The sequence below is a fragment of the Macaca mulatta genome, chromosome 3, assembly GCF_049350105.2.
Source record: "Macaca mulatta isolate MMU2019108-1 chromosome 3, T2T-MMU8v2.0, whole genome shotgun sequence".
Classification (NCBI taxonomy): domain Eukaryota; kingdom Metazoa; phylum Chordata; class Mammalia; order Primates; family Cercopithecidae; genus Macaca; species Macaca mulatta.
The window spans coordinates 173,871,026-173,889,280 of record NC_133408.1 but is presented as its reverse complement, the minus strand read 5'-3'; the positions used below and the strand labels follow the sequence as shown (position 1 = coordinate 173,889,280).

Sequence of the window (18,255 nt, the reverse complement as noted above, 5' to 3'; positions counted from 1 at the left end):
AGAGGCTTGGCTCTGAGCACATCTGAATTCAAGCACATTACAGCACATCATATTATTAGTAAGTGAGCTCTATCAATGGGTAGCCACAAAAGCCCAGGTATTACTAGAGGAATGTGGGAGGCAAATGAAATTGGTCTGAACACCCAATGCAGATATATGTCAATAGCTTGCTGGACACAATTTAAGTAATCCTCCACACAAAAGATTCCAGCACATACTGTATCTAAGTATCAAACTCCATGAAGCCACTATTCTGCCCACTTTTCAGTAACTACACACCATTTTCTGACTCACGCTACCATCACCAGTCACTACATTCTACCTGGTGTTCTTGTCTCCAGACTTCCTTCCCTAAGCCCTTTCCCAAACTGCCACCAGGATACGGTTTTTAAAATGCAAATGTGATCACATCATTCCCCTCCCTGTTTAGAAATCCTTTATGACCAGACCCCTGTCTGTCCTTCCAGTCTTAACTTTTGCCATCTCCCTTGATAGTCCAAGCTGAGCCAAATGCTGTACTCTCTGCCTAGAATACACCCCCAACTCAAGCCACACTTCCCACTTCTCTTTTATTTCTATCTCAGAGGCTCTTTACCTCCCTCATCATAGCACCCATCAAACTATCTTGTGAGCATTGACCTGTTTACATCCCATACTACTTTGTAAGCTGCCAGGAGGAGAAGACCCATACCTGTTCATTTCACAGTTTCATCACCCACATGTAGCATTTGCTTGATAAATATTGAATGAATAAATGAACCATTCTACAAATTTGTCACATGTGTATAAACAGACACATTAGCTGAGACTGCATTTAGATTGCTGCAGCTCATATCATCTCATGTAGCTAAATATCTGTGGTCTTTTATTTTACTGTATTACAATGCTAAAAATAAAATATATTTAGTAGTCAACCTCATAAGAAGCCTATGAAAATAGAGATGGCTATAAAATAATGATCTAAAAAAGAATAAAGTTTTTCTTTCAGGGCCATTCAGATCACTTTCATGGCCTTAAATCTAGAAGATAGACAGGCATGCTGACATTGTTTTGTGTTGCCCTCATTATCCGGCACTTTTCCAGGAAGTCACTGATTCATGGGTGCTCAGCTAGAAATCAATAGAGAGACTTTGAAGAAAGTAAATGCATATCTCCAGGTCACCCGTAACTAATACTGGTAAAGAAAGTATTAGAATACTACTACTAATTCTACTTTTTTTCCAACATATTTCTAAACATATTTCTAAAACCAAGAACAAATAGTAAAATCAAAACCTAACCACAGCAAAATCTCTCAGCCACACCAATATTTGTTATGTGACTGAGTTACGTTTTCAACATTTATATAACTGGATATGCAACTTAGTGTGCGAAAATGTCATTGAATGTCTCGATATTGGGTCGATGCAATTTAGAAAGGAAGTAAAATACCAGGAAAAAATTAAATGAGGAAGAGGGAAAGAAATGATTCAAGCAAATGGTGGAGAAAGTGCCTTTGTAAATGCTTTTATGTTTCACCATGAGACTCTATTCATGCCTTTTTTCTTTTTACATAATTAAAAATCAATAAAACTTATGTTGGATAAAGAATAATAGAAAAGAAAATCTAAACAAGAGCAATGACTTGCCCTTGAGAATGTGAGAAGGTGCTTTGGTTTTATTTTTAAATTTTAACTAGAAAGTTGCTGCATATAATGGTAGCACTATCTTACTTTCTCAATGGATAAAGTAACTACCTAACACCCTTTTTCATCTGATGCATAGTCTTTTATCCATGCCTTGATGAAATTCTTAGAATAATCTGCCATTGAACAAACCTTGACCTCTGCCTTCATGAGGATGACAGTGAATGGTTGGATGGTGCTTCTGAACCTCTGAGGGAGGTAGATGAATGAGTTTGTAGTTGGGAGGGGGGCAGTTAGGAGTATCTTTCTACTCACCGCTAATTCCAGCCAGAAGAGAAAAATAGTAGTGGCAGCAGTAACAGTACTGGAGCATGAAGCTAATTTTAGGATTCTGTTTGGCCATCTTGTGCCTCCACCTAAATTTCATATAGCACTAATTATCTAAGGTCTGAGTCCCCCATTAGATTACAGATTTCATTAAGGCAACGACCTCACCAATCTTGTTCCTGCTGTACCCTCAGGGACTAGCACAAGAGAGGAAATCAATAAGTATTCATTGAAAGAATGAACAAGTGGATGAATCCATTCATCTCTGCATAGCTCCATCAGTGGAGGCTGGGGAAAATCACCCATGCTTCTTATTGTAGTCCTTTCTATGATCTGTTGCTCACAATGCCATTAATTCAGCCAACCATTTACTCAATCAGTCAGTCAGTCAGTTATTTAACAAATATTTATTACACACATATTAAGTGTCTGGCCATATACTGGGCATTGAGAACTCAATGGTGAACAAGGCTGACATGAGCCCTACCCTCAATGGGCTACATACAAGTAAGGAAAGCAGACATTAAATCAACTCATCACAAGCATGATGGATAAGCATTCTAATTAGGGAAATAAAAGATTTAATGAAAATGAGTAATTGGGAGTCCTCGCCAGATAAGAATGTAAGGGCAAATTGGCTCCAAATCTTGATGATGAGTCAATAAGCACCTCTAAAAACATATCCAACAAAGCATGTCTTGGCAGTAGCATATCACAAAGAAATAAACAGGACTGGGCTACCAATCATTTGCTACATAACTGGTATCAGAGATGTGAAAGGAACTGGAGAAAACCTTGGTTCCTCATAGGTCACTTTGGTTTGCTAAAAAGTTCCAAATTTATGCATTAGAAAATAGCATATACTCTTTTGCCCTAGTTTGACCTTCCATTCATTGTGTTCAGCTTATCTTTTAAAACAGGTTCAGTACATCCACAGAAACATAATGTACTCTATATTTTTATTCTAACATTAACTTTTAATTTATTTTTGTTACTTCAGGGTATTTAAAATATATTAATCAATAAATTATTCCATAGTGTTTGTGGCCTAGAGTTGTTCAAATAAAGGATGTAATTTTAAATATCTAAATAAATGGACCTGTTTGAAATAGTGTTTACATTGTTTGAACATGTGTAGCTTCAAGGAAGGAATTTTTTTGTTTTGTAATAGCATTAGGAAATAATTTGCGCTTATTTTTCTGGCTGTCCTATATATCTTCGTAGTCACATCCTCAGTTCACTGACAGGCACCACTAATCTAAAAGTAATTTATTTGCCATACATAAAAAATACAAGAGGAAACCAGTTTAAGAGATGACAGACAATTCTAAATTTGAGTCTCCAAAACCTCTGAAAAAAATCTTTTTTTTTTTTTTAGTAACAGAAAACATATATATATATGTATTTATTTATTTCAAAGGTAACTTGTTTTACTCAAACTATTTACAACAAAGGGCAGAGTAGAGACATGAATGGCTGCACAAGTTATTTTAATTATAAATTAATAAAAGCCTACATTAAATTCATCTTATTAACTACTTATGAGACTGTATAAAAACTGATGAAGCCAACATTATTTGGTACTTCAGTTACTTCCATTCGCTTCAACTTAACTATTCTTTCTAAGTCTCGCTCTGTTGCCCAGGCTGAAGTGCAGTGGCACAATCTTGGATTCTCATGTCTCAGCCTCCCAAGCAGCTGGGATTACAGGTGTGTGCCAATACACCCAGCTAATTCTTATACTTTTAGTAGAGACGGGATTTTGCCACGTTGGCTGGGCTGGTCTCGAACTCCTGGCTTCAAGTGATCCGCACCCCTCAGCCTCCCAAAGAACTGGGATTAAAGGCATAAGCTACTATCCTCAGGCTCTAAAAAACTTTTTAAACTCCGTTGGAGTTTTGTGTGTGTGTGTGTGTGTGTGTGTGTGTGTGTGTGTGTGTTCTGATGGTTCCAGTTTTTGGATATGTTCCTCTATTTTAACTGGGTCATTAAGACATCACTAAGCAAAATATTTGCTCCAGAAAACTTGAAGTGTATTGAATGCTAACCTGAAGGAAAGAAAAAGAAAAACTTGCTGCCCCTTCTTCCTTCCTCCTGAAATATACCTCAAAAGAGGAAGACCTGTCAGAGACAAAGAAGCTCAAGTGCTGTTGGCACATGTTCCAAGCTCAGACAGGACAGTCTGTTCCTGAACACAGATCTGCCCATCACACATCACAACATGGTGATTCACGCTGTCATACTGCAAGGCAACAGGAGAAGCCTGCCTTCAAATGCCATTATGCTTAATTAAAAAGATGTTTATTTTCAAACCCTGGAGGGTGATTTGGGCTGAAACTGAATCAAGTTAAGCATTTGGAAAATTAAAGTTAAAAAAAATACAGTGTATATTACAGTATAATAAATGACAAAGAAGCTGATAAGCCTTTTATGGAAAAGGTGGGGAACAGCATGAATGAGCTATGCTGGTTTGCTTGCTTATTTTTGTGGGGAACAGGGGAGTCATTGCTGTATGTTTACTGTCTGCTTCACAAAAGAAAAATTATTTTGTTTTGGCCAGGCGTGGTGACTCACACTTGTAATCCCAGCACTTGGGAGGCCAAGGTGGGCGGATCACGAGGTCAGGAGATCGAGACCATCCTGGCTAACACAGTGAAACCCCGTCTCTACTAAAAGTACAAAAAATTAGCTGGGTGAGGTGGCAGGCACCTGAAGTCCCAGCTACTTGGGAGGCTGAGGCAGGAGGATGGCGTGAACCCGGGAGGCGGAGCTTACAGTGAGTGGAGATCGCACCACTGCACTCCAGTTTGGGTGACAGAGCCAGACTCCGTCTCAAAAAAAGAAAAATTATTTTGTTTCTTCCTGCTATATGGTAAGTTCTTCTATTGCTAGAAGTATACTTTAGCAATCATCTTTACCGTATTGATTAGAATGGCACAAGAATCAAGATTCTATCGTTCCAAAACCAGGTAATCACATTGATCCAATTTTATCAATAATTTACCGTCAAGGATTAATATTCGCATGGTGCTCTGTCCTTACCAAGAGTTAATATCTATTGACCATTCAATTTACTTACCACTTTTGGTTTTGCTATAAAGTGTAACTTAAATATTAAGTTGTTTTGTACATTTCTGAACTTGCTTAAAATTAATAGCCAACATTAGCAATATCAGAGATTTTACTAGAAATGAACTATTGATACCTCCAATAATTCAGATAAATTTCCAAGTCTTAACAAGCCAATAAACAAACTTACCCGTATCTGAAGTAAGTGCTAAACTGTCTGCAGAGGCGATGGGCAAGTTCTCGTTTCCCACAAGCTGTAGGACCAGCTAGTATCAGCATGGGATAAGGGGCATCCAGGCTGGGAAGAGTGCTACAACACAGGAGCAGAGTCAGTTCTCCTACTGCAGCCAGGGAGAAAGCACATGAACTACACCCATTAGGCCATCATTAACCCGGCTGAATGAGGACTCGCTATAGAAGACACTGCGTAGAAGAATAGTTGTCCTTTCCGGAAACAGATTGATTATATGTCAAAAATCATATTCAAAGCATAGATAACAGTATGAGGTAAAATATGAACTTCTGTAAATTTGCTTTAACATGACTTTTAAAGGAAAACTATTAATATTTATTGGTTCTTGATTGCTAGAGTGAAATATTCCTCCCCAAAACTGATCAATGAAAGAAATGACTGTTAAAGTTAAATAAGACTGTAAAGTTAAGATAAATATTCATAACTACTGAATTAGAATGCAGGTATGCAAAGCCAACTTAACAGTAATAGCTAAAATTTACCTGAGCAATTACTACGTGCCAGGAAACATTCTAAGAGTCATACATACATTACCTCATTTAATTATCACAAGAAGCTAAAGAAGATGTTTCTGTCATTATCCCCTTTTAACGTATGAAGAAACTGAAGTACAAGGAGGTTAATTAACTTGCTCAAAGTGATAGTTAATCAGGTAGAGCTGATATACAAATGTAGGCTTGACTGCCAAGCCTGAAGACTGGACTAAAGAATGAATTCATTAATAAAATCTCCTGCAGCTGGGTGTGATGGCTCACGCCTGTAATCCCAGCACTTTGTGAGGCTGAGGCAGATCACCTGAGGTGAGGAATTCGAGACCAGCCTGAGCAACATGGAGAAACCCTGTCTCTACCGAAAATACAGAATTAGCCGGGCATGGTGGTGCACACCTGTAATCCCAGCTACTTGGGAGGCAGAGGCAGGAGAATCTCTTGAACCTGGGAGATGGAGGTTTCAGTGAGCTGAGATGGTGCCATTATACTCCAGCCTGGGCAATAAGAGTGAAACTGTCTCAAAAATAAAAATAAAAAATAAAATAAATAAAAATAAAATCTCTTGCAACACACTGAACGATGTGTTTAGACTCTACTCATGACACAAATTGTAGCAATCTAGAATCAAATATAAAGTTTTTAAAAACCACATGGCTGAGGTGTGGATTCTGTGAAGATGAAGGTGTAGATTCTGAGTAGAGTCTGTGGAAACAATGAAAGAGCATAGTTTTTCAGTCTCTCTGAATTCCCACAGAAAAACAGAAAAACTTGAGAACAAAAGCCTAAGGCAAACATATATAAGTACATGAAACGGTATCACCAAGAGCCACGGACCCACAAAACCTGTGTGGTACTGGAATCAACGCAGGAGGAAGAAGAAGGAAGCAATGGGCAGCATCTGACAGATCTGAGAGCAAGTGAACCCCAAAACAGCCACTGTGTACCTGCCGAGAGCAGGCAGGCTGAAGCTGTATACATGCGCAAAGGCCTGGACGTGAATGTTCATGACAGCCCTATTTGCAATCACCCAAAACTGGAATCAGTCCAGATGTCTTTCAACAGGTGAACAATTCAAGTAACCGTGATACCGCCATGCCATGGAATGCTACATGGCAATAAGAAAGAATGAACAATTGACTCATGCAACAACTTGAATGGATTTCCAGGGAATTAGTCTGAGTGAAACAAAGCCAATCCCAAAAGGCTATGTACTGTATGATTCTATTTATATTACATGTTTGAAATAACAGCATTATAGATAGAGACAGGGACAGATTAGTGGTTTCCAGGGGTTAGGGAAGATGAGGGGGAGGGAGGTGCTACGGCTATTACAGAGTATTACAAGGGATCCTTGTGATGAAACTGCTCTATAACTTGACTGTAGTGGCGCTAAGATAAATCTACACATGTGATAAAATTGCACAGAGGTAAACAGAACTAAAGACAAAAGAGTACATGCAAAACTGGTGAAATCCGATAAGGTTGGTGGATTTCCTGGTCAATTTCCTTGTTTTAATGTTCTGCTATAGTTATGCAAGATATTACCATTGAGGAAAACTGGGTGACTGGTTTATAGAATTTCTCTGTATTATTTCTTACAACTTCATGTGAATCTACAATTACCTCAAAATATATTTTTTTCAAAAAAATAACTAAGAAAAAGAAAGTGACAAATATTGAAAATAAGCAAAAGAGATCTTCCTGAAGATGAAAACCAAAGCAAAGGAACAGAAAACAGAGGGTATACTTCAAAAAACCTTCCCTGAAATTAAAAAGAAAAACAAAAACAAAAAAAAATCACTATATATTGAAAGCGCACACATTATACCCGAAATATCAGCCCAGAACTAATACCAGGACATAGTCTAGTAAAATTACTGGGCTTTAAAGAAAAAGAAAAAAAATTCCAATTAGAAAAAAAAAGCACATTACTTATAAGGGAAAGAAAATTAAATTATCATCAGATTTTGACAATGTTTTATGCCAAAAGACAATGGAGTAACATTTTTAATATATTCAAGGAAAAAGGTGTGGGTCATGAATTTTATATTTAGCAGAAATGACTTTCAAGTATAAAGGGCATACATTATTATAACATGCAAGAATTCAGAGGATACTGATCTCATATCCCTTCCTAAGGAATCTACTAGAAAACAAGCTTCATACAACCAAAGTGACTCAAGGGACATCAATGTAACAACTGGTAGTGAGCAACAACTATGTAGTTAGCCAGAGAATTAAGACTAAATGAGAGCAAAGAGGGAGAAAGCACAGTATGTGATGGCTGTAAGTTTTGACAATATAAATATAGTACAACACTATTTTCTAAACGGGGTGGTTGATACTTATATGAAATACATAGAATAGGCAAATTCATAGAGACAAAAGTAGATTAGAGCTTATCAGAGGCTGGGAGCAGAGAAGAACCAGGAGTTATTGCTTAATGGGTACCGAGTTTCTGTTGGGGGTAATGAAAATGTTTTGGAAACAGATGGTAGTGATGGTTACTTAACATTATGAATGTACTTAATGCCACTCAACTGTCCACTTTAAAATTGTTACAGTGGCAAATTTTGTTACATATATTTTACCACAATAAAAAACACGGGAGGGAATTGGTAAATTGTAGGCAAAAAAAAATATTTTTAATGGTTTCAGGAATCATTTTGGTGGTAGTATTAGTACTTGTATTCTGATACCATTGTGCTACAATCTAGGATTTTTTCAAATGAGTAATTATGGGATTTGGTAATTTCATCTTCCTCTGTGTCCCTTAGAACCAGATTTCTTTTCTTGGTGTGGGAAAAAAGGAAATACCCATACAATAGCAAGGAGGTTGAGTAAAAGCTTAACTGTAGTTTTGGAATCAAATTGTAAACATCAAGAATTCAGAAGGTATTTAATCCATCTATCTATAGATAGACACAGGTAGGTCTACCCAAAGAGAGAGAGATAGATATAGATAGAACAAATATAGACAGGTACAAATAGATTGGATGGATGGATGGATGGATGGATGGATGGATGGATGGATGGATGGATGAATGAATAGATGGACAGATGAACTGATGAAAAGATTTACATTCTTAGCTCTTTCCACTAAAAGGCCTCAAAATAAATGACCAACCTGGTAGCAATGAGTATCTTAACCCCCAGACTGGAATGGGAAATACTACTTTTCAATAAAACTGGAGCTTCTTGCAGAAAAGGCTGATTACAGATTTGGGACAGGACATGTACAAGATGAGTCTGGAGAACCTTCTCATATCAGAAGTCTCTATCATGACTACCAGACCAGAGTCAAGGTTTGGTCGTGTCATTTTAATACTGTATCCTCACCTCAATTTTACCAGGAGAGGGGACAGTGATTCCCCAGTAATGCAGCATACAAGTCCCAAAGTCAAGGGTTGGGGTTCCTCTCCTGAATCTTGACTTCTGGTGCTGACAGAGAGCGGTATACTGGTCTAGACAGAGTAGGAAGGGCATTGCAGGCCTGCACATTAGCTACTGGTCCTGTGTCCATGAGTTTCCACAATGAATGCCACTCCATCCTGGAACATCTGGGCCTACTTGGCCTTTGTTCTTGTTTGCCCGACAGCCAGAAATGATCAAGACATATGTGTTTATCAAACACTGCTGCAAATGTCTTTGATATATGTTTTTATTTAAGTGTACCCTAAAGCATGAAACAACTAGCAATACCATAAACTAGAAAAGAAATACAATGAGGAGATAAATGCCCCTCTTTTGAATCAAATGTGCTTTTCCAGATGCATGTAAATAAATGATAATTCATTTCACCTAGAGGGCCACCATAAACACGTAAAACTGTCAATGTCTACATTATTAAATTATATGTAAAAATCATGTCCTGGGTTGCAAAATAAAACATTTTGCTCTCTGTGGGAAACCAGCCATGTGAAGTACAGGAGCAAATACCACATGAAGAAGAGAAGCCATTTATACCCAAGAGATTTTACAAGTATTTTTAAAATGCCTTTGGGTATTGATAGAATTTCTCCATTATACTTATAGCATATATGGCCATCTGCTCCAACAGATTGTTTTAAAAAGATATGGAGAAAGCATGGTAAATCTGTCTTCGAATTCAGAGGTGAGAGACTCTGTTCATGTGCTCCATTGAGCTGGGTGACTCCTCCCTACTGAGTTTATTGCAGCTTAGTGCAAAGACTGCTTCGGGTTTCCCTTAGGCTAGCTGGGCTTCCTTCTAAGGGACTCCCTAATAATGTGAATTCATGGAACAGTCTTTGGCAAGGGTATTTAGCATTCACTCACAGCTGAGGGAAAATTTACAATGCATATAAATTATCACAATTTTCTGTTAAGGTTAAGGTCTGTGTTTCTCTCATAAGGCAGAAAAATTGACTTTTTTTTTTTTTTCCCCAAAGATTTCAGTGTTGTATGGCACAGAATGGCCACCATACAAGGGACCAGACAAACTAGTGAAGATGAATCAACTCATCACCATGCTTGGGAAAATACCAGCAAGCAAGCAGCACATTGCAAGTACATGATATTAATAATATACCATAACGGAGACAATATCATCTATCAAATAAAGACTTGGCCCTTTCCCTGAGAGAAGGGTAAAAAGCAGCATTTATCGGAAATAAAGGGGTCACAAAATAGAGGGCTAGGGGAAATGATGAGGCTGTCTTGTGCTTGCTCACCCTGAATTCTGGCCTGTGGATTCCTAATAAATACCTGTCAAAGATCCTCTGCGGCTGCATCACGCTGTTGACAACATGGGTCAGGTGGTCTTGAGCTGCAAGCACTTCAGAGGGAGGATCATATTTATTCACTGCTGAAACCTTTTCCAGAATTAGAGATGTAAAAGGGAAAAAAAGTTTTGTTTCTAAAAAGAAGACGAAGCTTGAATTTTTCCTTAATGAAATGTTGTATACATGCAGCCAGGTATACAAAATAATTTAACACATGCCCATGAATGTTAGTATTCAGTCTTCATGTTTATGCTAATTTTCCTGAAATTTAAGAAATGATAATTATTTTAAAATATTGAGTGGAGTCTTTTGATCTCCTACTTCTTTATACTGCCTGGTTTGGGAGGGAAAATGACAAAAAAAAGAAAACCACCAAACAAAAACCCACAGCCCCTCTAAAGCCTATGATTACTTTTAATATAGTAAACATTCCAACTTTTAATATGTGAAAAATGAATAAAACTTATAGCTGTAGATTCCAGGTTTTGATGCGTGGGGAATGTTTTCCTCATACCATCTCACCAAGAACAATTCCCACAATCTCAAATTCTACCAAAACTTCCTCTTCATTTAGCATAACTTTCTTCATTCAAGGATATGGGCCTTTTCTTCATAATGTACAGTTCTCCATCCCCTTGTCTTTCCCATTCTTCTAAATACATTATCCTCATCTACCATATGCCATATCTTTACTTAATACATAGTTTTAAATTGTATTCCTTTTGCAAAATGTTAAAGGAAAAGAGGAATCTAATAAGTACCTTTGAGTGTGAGAATAATGACAGTCTGGCATCTGTAACTATTTTTAACCAAGATTTCAGAAAGGCATTTATGAGATGGAATACGTGCCTCTCTACATATTTATACCTGTTTTCATTCCCATTTCAAATTTGCATCCAGTGTAAGAAATCCTTCATTAGTAGAGATTTTGGCTGTCACCAACCACTAAAGCAAGACAAAGCAGTGACCATGAGTTTGAAAAGCAGGGAGGCAGGTGCTAGCATTCAAGGTCTGGTTATTCTGGAATTCTGTGACCAGATGAATCATTATTTTAAAGAGCAGAATTAAGGATTTAAAATATCAGGGTAGTGATTTATTTGAGTACCTTTCGATTATATGGTAGAGTGACATTATAGTACATTTTGTTGTTAAATGAATTTTTCAGGTAACACAGATAGAATCACACACCTTCCAAATAGGATAGTTTTTCAAACTGATAGTCTGACATAAAGCTATGACCTATATAAGTGGAGTGTTGCTTCTGTTCCCTATGGCCAACCTCTTCACTGTACTAACAGCAAGTCATCAGGCCTTTCACTACATTTGTGTTGATACTCACCTTTGCAGAGGGTTAAACAAACAGATCCTAAGACAGGGAAACATTCCCTAAATGAATTAATGTACATATTGTTATGTGTCTTATTTACTGATTATATTGCTTCCACAGCAGGCAACACGAGCTTTTGAGCATATTAACCCATAAACACAATGGTAATGGTATGACATGATTACATACCTTTTCTTCCACTTTAATCTTCTTCTGATCTAATTCTGTTAATCGCAGAAGCATAAAAATTACGGAGAACCAATATTCAGACTTTTCCTATTTAAAATATTAAGAGGACTGCTCAGTTGCCTTCCTTTTCCCAAAATAACAAGCACCAACATTGGGTTTTCATGAGCTTGGGCCTTTCACCGGCTACCTCATCATTCCCACACACACCCTCACAGGGCTATGCATTTCACACTTCCCAGTTCCCTTACATTAACTTAATGCAGACTGTGCCTTGTAACTTATAAAGGTCTTCAAGTGTACACTCTTGTTAATCTCCCTGTGAGATTAGAGATTAACAGGACAGGTGGGTTACCCTCATTTCTTTTTTTAAAATTTAATTTAATTGGCCGGACGAGGTGGCTCACACCTGTAATCCCAGCACTTTGCGAGGCCAAGGCGGATGAATCACAAGATCAGGAGATCAAGACCATTCTGGCTAACATGGTGAAACCCCGTCTCTACTAAAAATACAAAAAAATTAGCCAGGCGTGGTGGCGGGTGCCCGTAGTCCCAACTACTCAGGAGGCTGAGGCAGCAGAATGCCGTGAACCCAGGAGGTGGAGCTTGCAGTAAGCCGAGATCGCGCCACTGCACTCCAGCCCCTGGGTGACAGAGCAAGACTCTGTCTCAAAAAAATAAAATAAAGTAATAATAATAATTTAATTTTAAGTTCTGGGATATATGTGCAGGACGTGCACGTTTCTTACACAGGTAAGGGTGTGCCACGATGGTTTGCTGGACCCATCAACCCATCACCTAGGTATTAAGCCCCACATGCATTAGCTATTTATCTTTATGCTCTCCCTGCTCCTGGCCCCCAACAGGCCCCAGGGTGCATTGTTCTCCTCCCTGTGTCCATGTGTTCTCATGGTTCAGCTCCCAGTTATAAGTGAGAACATGCAGTATTTGGTTTCCTGTTCCTGTGTTAGGTTGCTGAGGATAATGGCTTCCAGATTATCCTCATTTCTAAAGGCTACCAAGCCTCAGAAAGGTGAAGCATCTCATCTAAGATCCCGTGGCCAGTGACTTCAACCCTGTCTTCTAACTCCAACAAGTCTCAATTCTGCCAATAATGAAACTTTAATATTTTATATTATTTTGTTATTATTTATATGCAATATTTCATATTAATTTGTATTGTTTATTATGAATTTTTGTAATAATAAAATGATATTCATTTATCAGATAAACTCCTTATTACTCCCTACCATCAGGATTATCTGCCTTTTGGAAATATAATTAGAGTTTTCGTAGTAAAAAGCTATGCCTCTTTGAGGGGAAAAAAGACATTAGATATTAGCAGATAATCCGTTATATATTAGGTTGGTGCAAAAGTAATTGTGGTCTTTGCCATTAAAATAATGCAAAAACCACAATTACTTTTGTGCCCTCCCAATAGATGAGACCGTATATGAGGTGAATGTACAAAGCTTAGGTGTAAATGTTGGGGGGAAGGTTTTGTGTATAAATCAATTAACATGTGTCAAAGGGCTTGTGATGCTCATTCATGCGTATGCACAAACACCCTTCAGGGATCTGAAACTGAGGTGTGCTGGCCACTTTAAACCCTGCCTCTTACTTTTCCAGAAATGTTTTTAAATTGCCTCTCACTGTTTCTGTCCCAAGGGCAGTTTTTAATTTATAAATCTTTCTTATATATTTTTTCACCTATCTAGACATTTTCATCAAGATACACACAAAAAGAAGGTTACTAAGAGCTACATGCAAAGTCAAGAGCCTGTGGAAACTAACTGAAGGATACAGGTAGAAGAATGGAATGAAGGACAAGCAGACAAGGAAGGAGGGAAGGAGGCCGGGAGAAAGCATCAATCAATGGAGAGAAAGAGAGGGACTCGAAACACAGTCCCCGATCCTTCAAACCCAGAGGTGTGAAGAACTCCTGGGAAATGTATTATTTTGCTCTATAATTATTTTACATATACATCAATTTCATGGCTATATCCAGGTAAATTAGGTATCTAATCTTAGATTTTCTTTCCCTTGTTATAAAATAGGAATCACATTCTGTCTCCACCTATGTCTTGCATTGTCTAATGTGAGAGAACATTGTTCTGTAATCTTATTACCTCTTTCCTGTAACCTTTAGTACCACCAGGGATGAGTCACAAATGACCAGCAGAGCAACTAAATGATATTCAGTTTCAGGCTTTCCTTCACTGACAGTCATGTGACAGCTTGTTAGTCATGAAAGAAGATCTTAAGTCTTAAAAAAAAAACGGTCACTGTAGGTACTACTAAATCCTTCCTTAGAGAGAAGGAAGATAGACAAATTCTAGTCACATTCCTGATATTCTTTTACCAAAAGTACTTCTTAAAGAATTCCTGGCCGGGCGCGGTGGCTCACGCCTGTAATCCCAGCACTTTGGGAGGCCGAGACGGGCGGATCACGAGGTCAGGAGATCGAGACCATGCTGGCTAACACGGTGAAACCCCGTCTCTACTAAAAAATACAAAAAACTAGCCGGGCGAGGTGGCGGGCGCCTGTAGTCCCAGCTACTCGGGAGGCTGAGGCCGGAGAATGGCGTGAACCCGGGAGGCGGAGCTTGCAGTGAGCTGAGATCCGGCCACCGCACTCCAGCCTGGGTGACAGAGCGAGACTCCGTCTCAAAAAAAAAAAAAAAAAAAAAAAGAATTCCTAGATAGTTCCCCTCCACCCTCCCACTTTCTTCTCTCTCTCCCTCCCCTGATATAAGTAATGTCTCACCTGAATTGGATTTTTCAGAAGATTGAGAACTCGAAGGATGGGTAAATTTTTGATGTATTCTATTTCTCTCAGCTCAGCAATCTGTTCAAAGAAAAAAAAGTATCAACAGACTAAATGCACAAACACAACAGAAAACATAACACAATAGGAGCCAGTTTGGGTCCTTTCAATTCAACTTATTTTAAAAATTGCTCTGTCCAGCTTTTTAATGAGAATTCCACAGAACTACACAGAACAAGGGAATGAGTGCATACCCCTTCTATAAATATGCATGCACACAACCACGTTTTCTTTTTTCTTCTCTAGGTAGGGAACAGTAAGTTTCCTCCTCTTACCCACGTTCACTTTAAGGCAGAAATAAAATAGCATTCACAGTCAGAAAAACAGTACAAAAATGCATCCAAGGATGACCTGGTTACCCACCCCACCCCCGTTCCTAGCCCACCAGCCCCCCAACTTCCTTTCCCAATTCTGCTTCTGCCACCCTGGTCATTTGTGATTTTTTTTTTTTTTTGAGATGGACTCTCACTCTGTTGCCAGGCTGGAGTACAGTGGTGTGATTTTGGCTCACTGCAACCTCCGACTCCCTAGTTCAAGCGATTCTCCTGCTTCAGCCTTCTGAGTAGCTGGGATTACAGGCACACAGCACCACGCCAGATAATTTTTGCATTTTTAGTAGAGACGGGGTTTCAATATGCTGGTCAAGATGGTCTCAATCTCCTGACCTTGTGATCCGCCTGCCTTGGCCTCGCAAAGTGCTAGGATTACAGGCATGAGCTACTGCTCCCGGCCAAAGTCTTCTTACTGCATGCACATATATGGCTTTATCACTTTTTCCACCAGAGAATTAATACAAGGAAAGGTAAAAAACTAAAAATCGTATGACGTATTTCTTGATGGGTGTGTACTGTTCACCTTGAACTCTTTAGCTAACTTGTACACTTATGTTTTATATACTTTTCTGTATAGGTTTTATTTCACAATTTTAAAAAGTAGCAGAACAGAAAGAAAAAAAAAATGATTGCTTGACAGTTCCTTAATTTGACCAGGAATAGCAGTTGGGTTGTGGCAGGCCTGAATTCTCCACTAAATTAAAAGCAAATAGGTTTATTAAAATTTTTGTAATTAGCATAATTACAATTTTATATCAAGTGTAGATATTAAACTTTTGCAAAAAGTTAATCATCACTTTTTCATTTCTATTTTTCTCCAAATCATTTCTGCATGCATTGGAAAGCACTCCAACAGAAGGATCACAAATAACTCCTGAGTTATCCAACCACAATACACAATTAAAATGCAAACTAGACCCAAAGCCAAGTCAGAGGACAAACATATGCACCATGTTCAAAGGATGCCATTTTCAAAGATATAATATGAAAGGCGAACACCAGAGTTGCAATCTACAACCTGCACACGTTAATCTTGTTAGAGCAACATTATACTATTATACACATCTTTTTCCATAAGATGACTAAACTGTCCATCAGCCTGCCATTTGGATTATCTTTTTTTTTTTTTTTTTTAAAAAAAGGGATCAATTGTTTTCTATTGTATTATTCAGGGAAGTGGAAAAGTAAACTTGTAAACAATGGATTAATTTTCTTCTAGCATTCCACCTGCTCTTGTTCTTTTTTTTTTTGAGATTGGGTCTCGCTCTGTCACCCATGCTGGAGTGCAGTGGTATGATCACGGCTCACTGCAGCCTCGACCTCCCTAGCTCAAGGAATCTTCCTACCTCAGCCCCCCACCCCCAAGTAGCTGGGACTAGAAGTGTGCACTGTCAAGCTCAGCTAATTTTTGTAGTTTTTTGGAGACAGGGTTTTGCCATGTTGCTTAGGCTGTTCTTGAACTCCTGGGCTTAAGCAACCCACCCACCTCAACTTCCCATTCCCAAGTGCTAGGACTACAGCCATGAGCCACCACACTGGCCTGCTCTTGTTTTTGGACCTAACACTAATGTTAAGAGATGTGCTCCTTCATTTATCACATCTCACCAACAAGTTGTGGCCATGTGCATTTGCATACATTGCTGGTGAGAGTGGAAACTGGTGCATTCTTTCTATAGGGCAACCTGATGTATTTCATGTGTTTCATAAGCTATGAACCAGCTTTCCCACTTCAAGAGGCTTATACTAAAGAGATCATTTGTATCTAATTTTTTTGTAAACATTAGATTTCCCTCAAGGCCATAGTCTCTAAGCATCACCATCCAGATCTAAAGGGAACCACTAAAGTCTTTTCTTTAAAAAAAAATATATATAATATGTAATTTCTATATGTGAAATATTCTATATTCTAATTTTTTGTAAAAAAAATTAGATACAAGAACATTCAGTCTAACATTATCAATAAAAGTAAAAAAAGTGTAAATTCCTAAGAACACCACGATCATGTAATTAAATGGGTAATAGTACAGTCCTATAGTAGCAACACTACACGCTCATTTTAGAGGATAGTGATATTTACAGTGATTGACATGGAAAGATCTTGATATGTTTCAAACACCATGAACACAGTGGTCATGGAATATACAAAATTATACTGCCGCAAGATGTCAGCTGGGATCAGTTGGTTTTTTGAGAGTCAAATGAAAGGGACCCATTTTCCCTTCCTGGCCTTCCATGGGTAGGATGAGGTGAGAGGGGAGAAGGTATGGGGTGGCCTGGCTTCACCTCCCCATGTCTACTGAATTAGCAAAGTGCCACAGATACTGCTTGCCCTGCATGCACCCTCCCTCTCCTGCACAACCTACCCCAAGGACTCCACCCTCACATCTTTTCTCTGCAAAGCCCACAAAGCCAGGACTGTGTACATAACAGACTTTTACAGCAGGAGTAGAGACAACAGCACCCCAAACAGCTTCCAGTGAAATACTGCCAGAAAAGTTATGTTCCTACGGGAAGTTCAGTCATCTGCTGCCAAGAATGTCATCTTAACACAGTTGATCCCCAGACTCCAGTCCAGCCCATTCTCTCACCTCCTTTGCCCCTATTGACGATAGTCCACAACTCCACCCCCAAAGCATGTTGACTTCCTCTTCTTTTCTTCTTTCACCATTTCCCTCAAGGCCATAGTCACTAAGCATCACCATCCAGATCTCAAGGGAACTACCAAAGTCTTTTGTTTTAAAAAAAAATTATATATACATATATAATTTCTATATGTGAATATATATTTATATATGTGAATATATAAAAATATATAAGCATATATAAATATATGTTATATATACACACACACACACATATATTTGTCTTCTTAGAAAACAATTGGGTACAACCATTAAAATTTTTTTCACTGCCACATTTAAACATAAATCTGTGCAGAAAAATATTTTTCAAACTGCAGGGAACCTATCAAGTAGCTGATGATGTTGGTAAGTGCATTACTGGAATAAGAATCAACAGATGGATCAATGGAACAGAATAAATACTCCAGAAACAGATCTTTTCAGTATTGGTTTTG

At 38.3% G+C, this 18,255-nt stretch overlaps 1 protein-coding gene across 5 annotated transcripts in view; it reads right to left on the bottom strand.

Moving 5' to 3' along the window:
• The window catches only part of LRGUK (leucine rich repeats and guanylate kinase domain containing), a 129,358-nt gene that overhangs the window by 67,185 nt on the left and 43,918 nt on the right, over nucleotides 1-18,255 (bottom strand). For 4 of the 5 annotated variants that reach the window (XM_001100217.5, XM_028846303.2, XM_077997365.1 and 1 more), the window contains exons 8-11: nucleotides 14,788-14,868; nucleotides 12,024-12,110; nucleotides 10,491-10,597; nucleotides 5,212-5,331 (exon numbers count right to left, since the gene is read on the bottom strand). In XM_001100217.5, the coding sequence (XP_001100217.4) occupies nucleotides 5,212-5,331; nucleotides 10,491-10,597; nucleotides 12,024-12,110; nucleotides 14,788-14,868 (395 nt within the window). Of the gene's footprint in view, nucleotides 1-5,211; nucleotides 5,332-10,490; nucleotides 10,598-12,019; nucleotides 12,111-14,787; nucleotides 14,869-18,255 lie in introns of all 5 variants that reach the window. The other variant, XM_077997366.1, reaches the window with a different exon arrangement.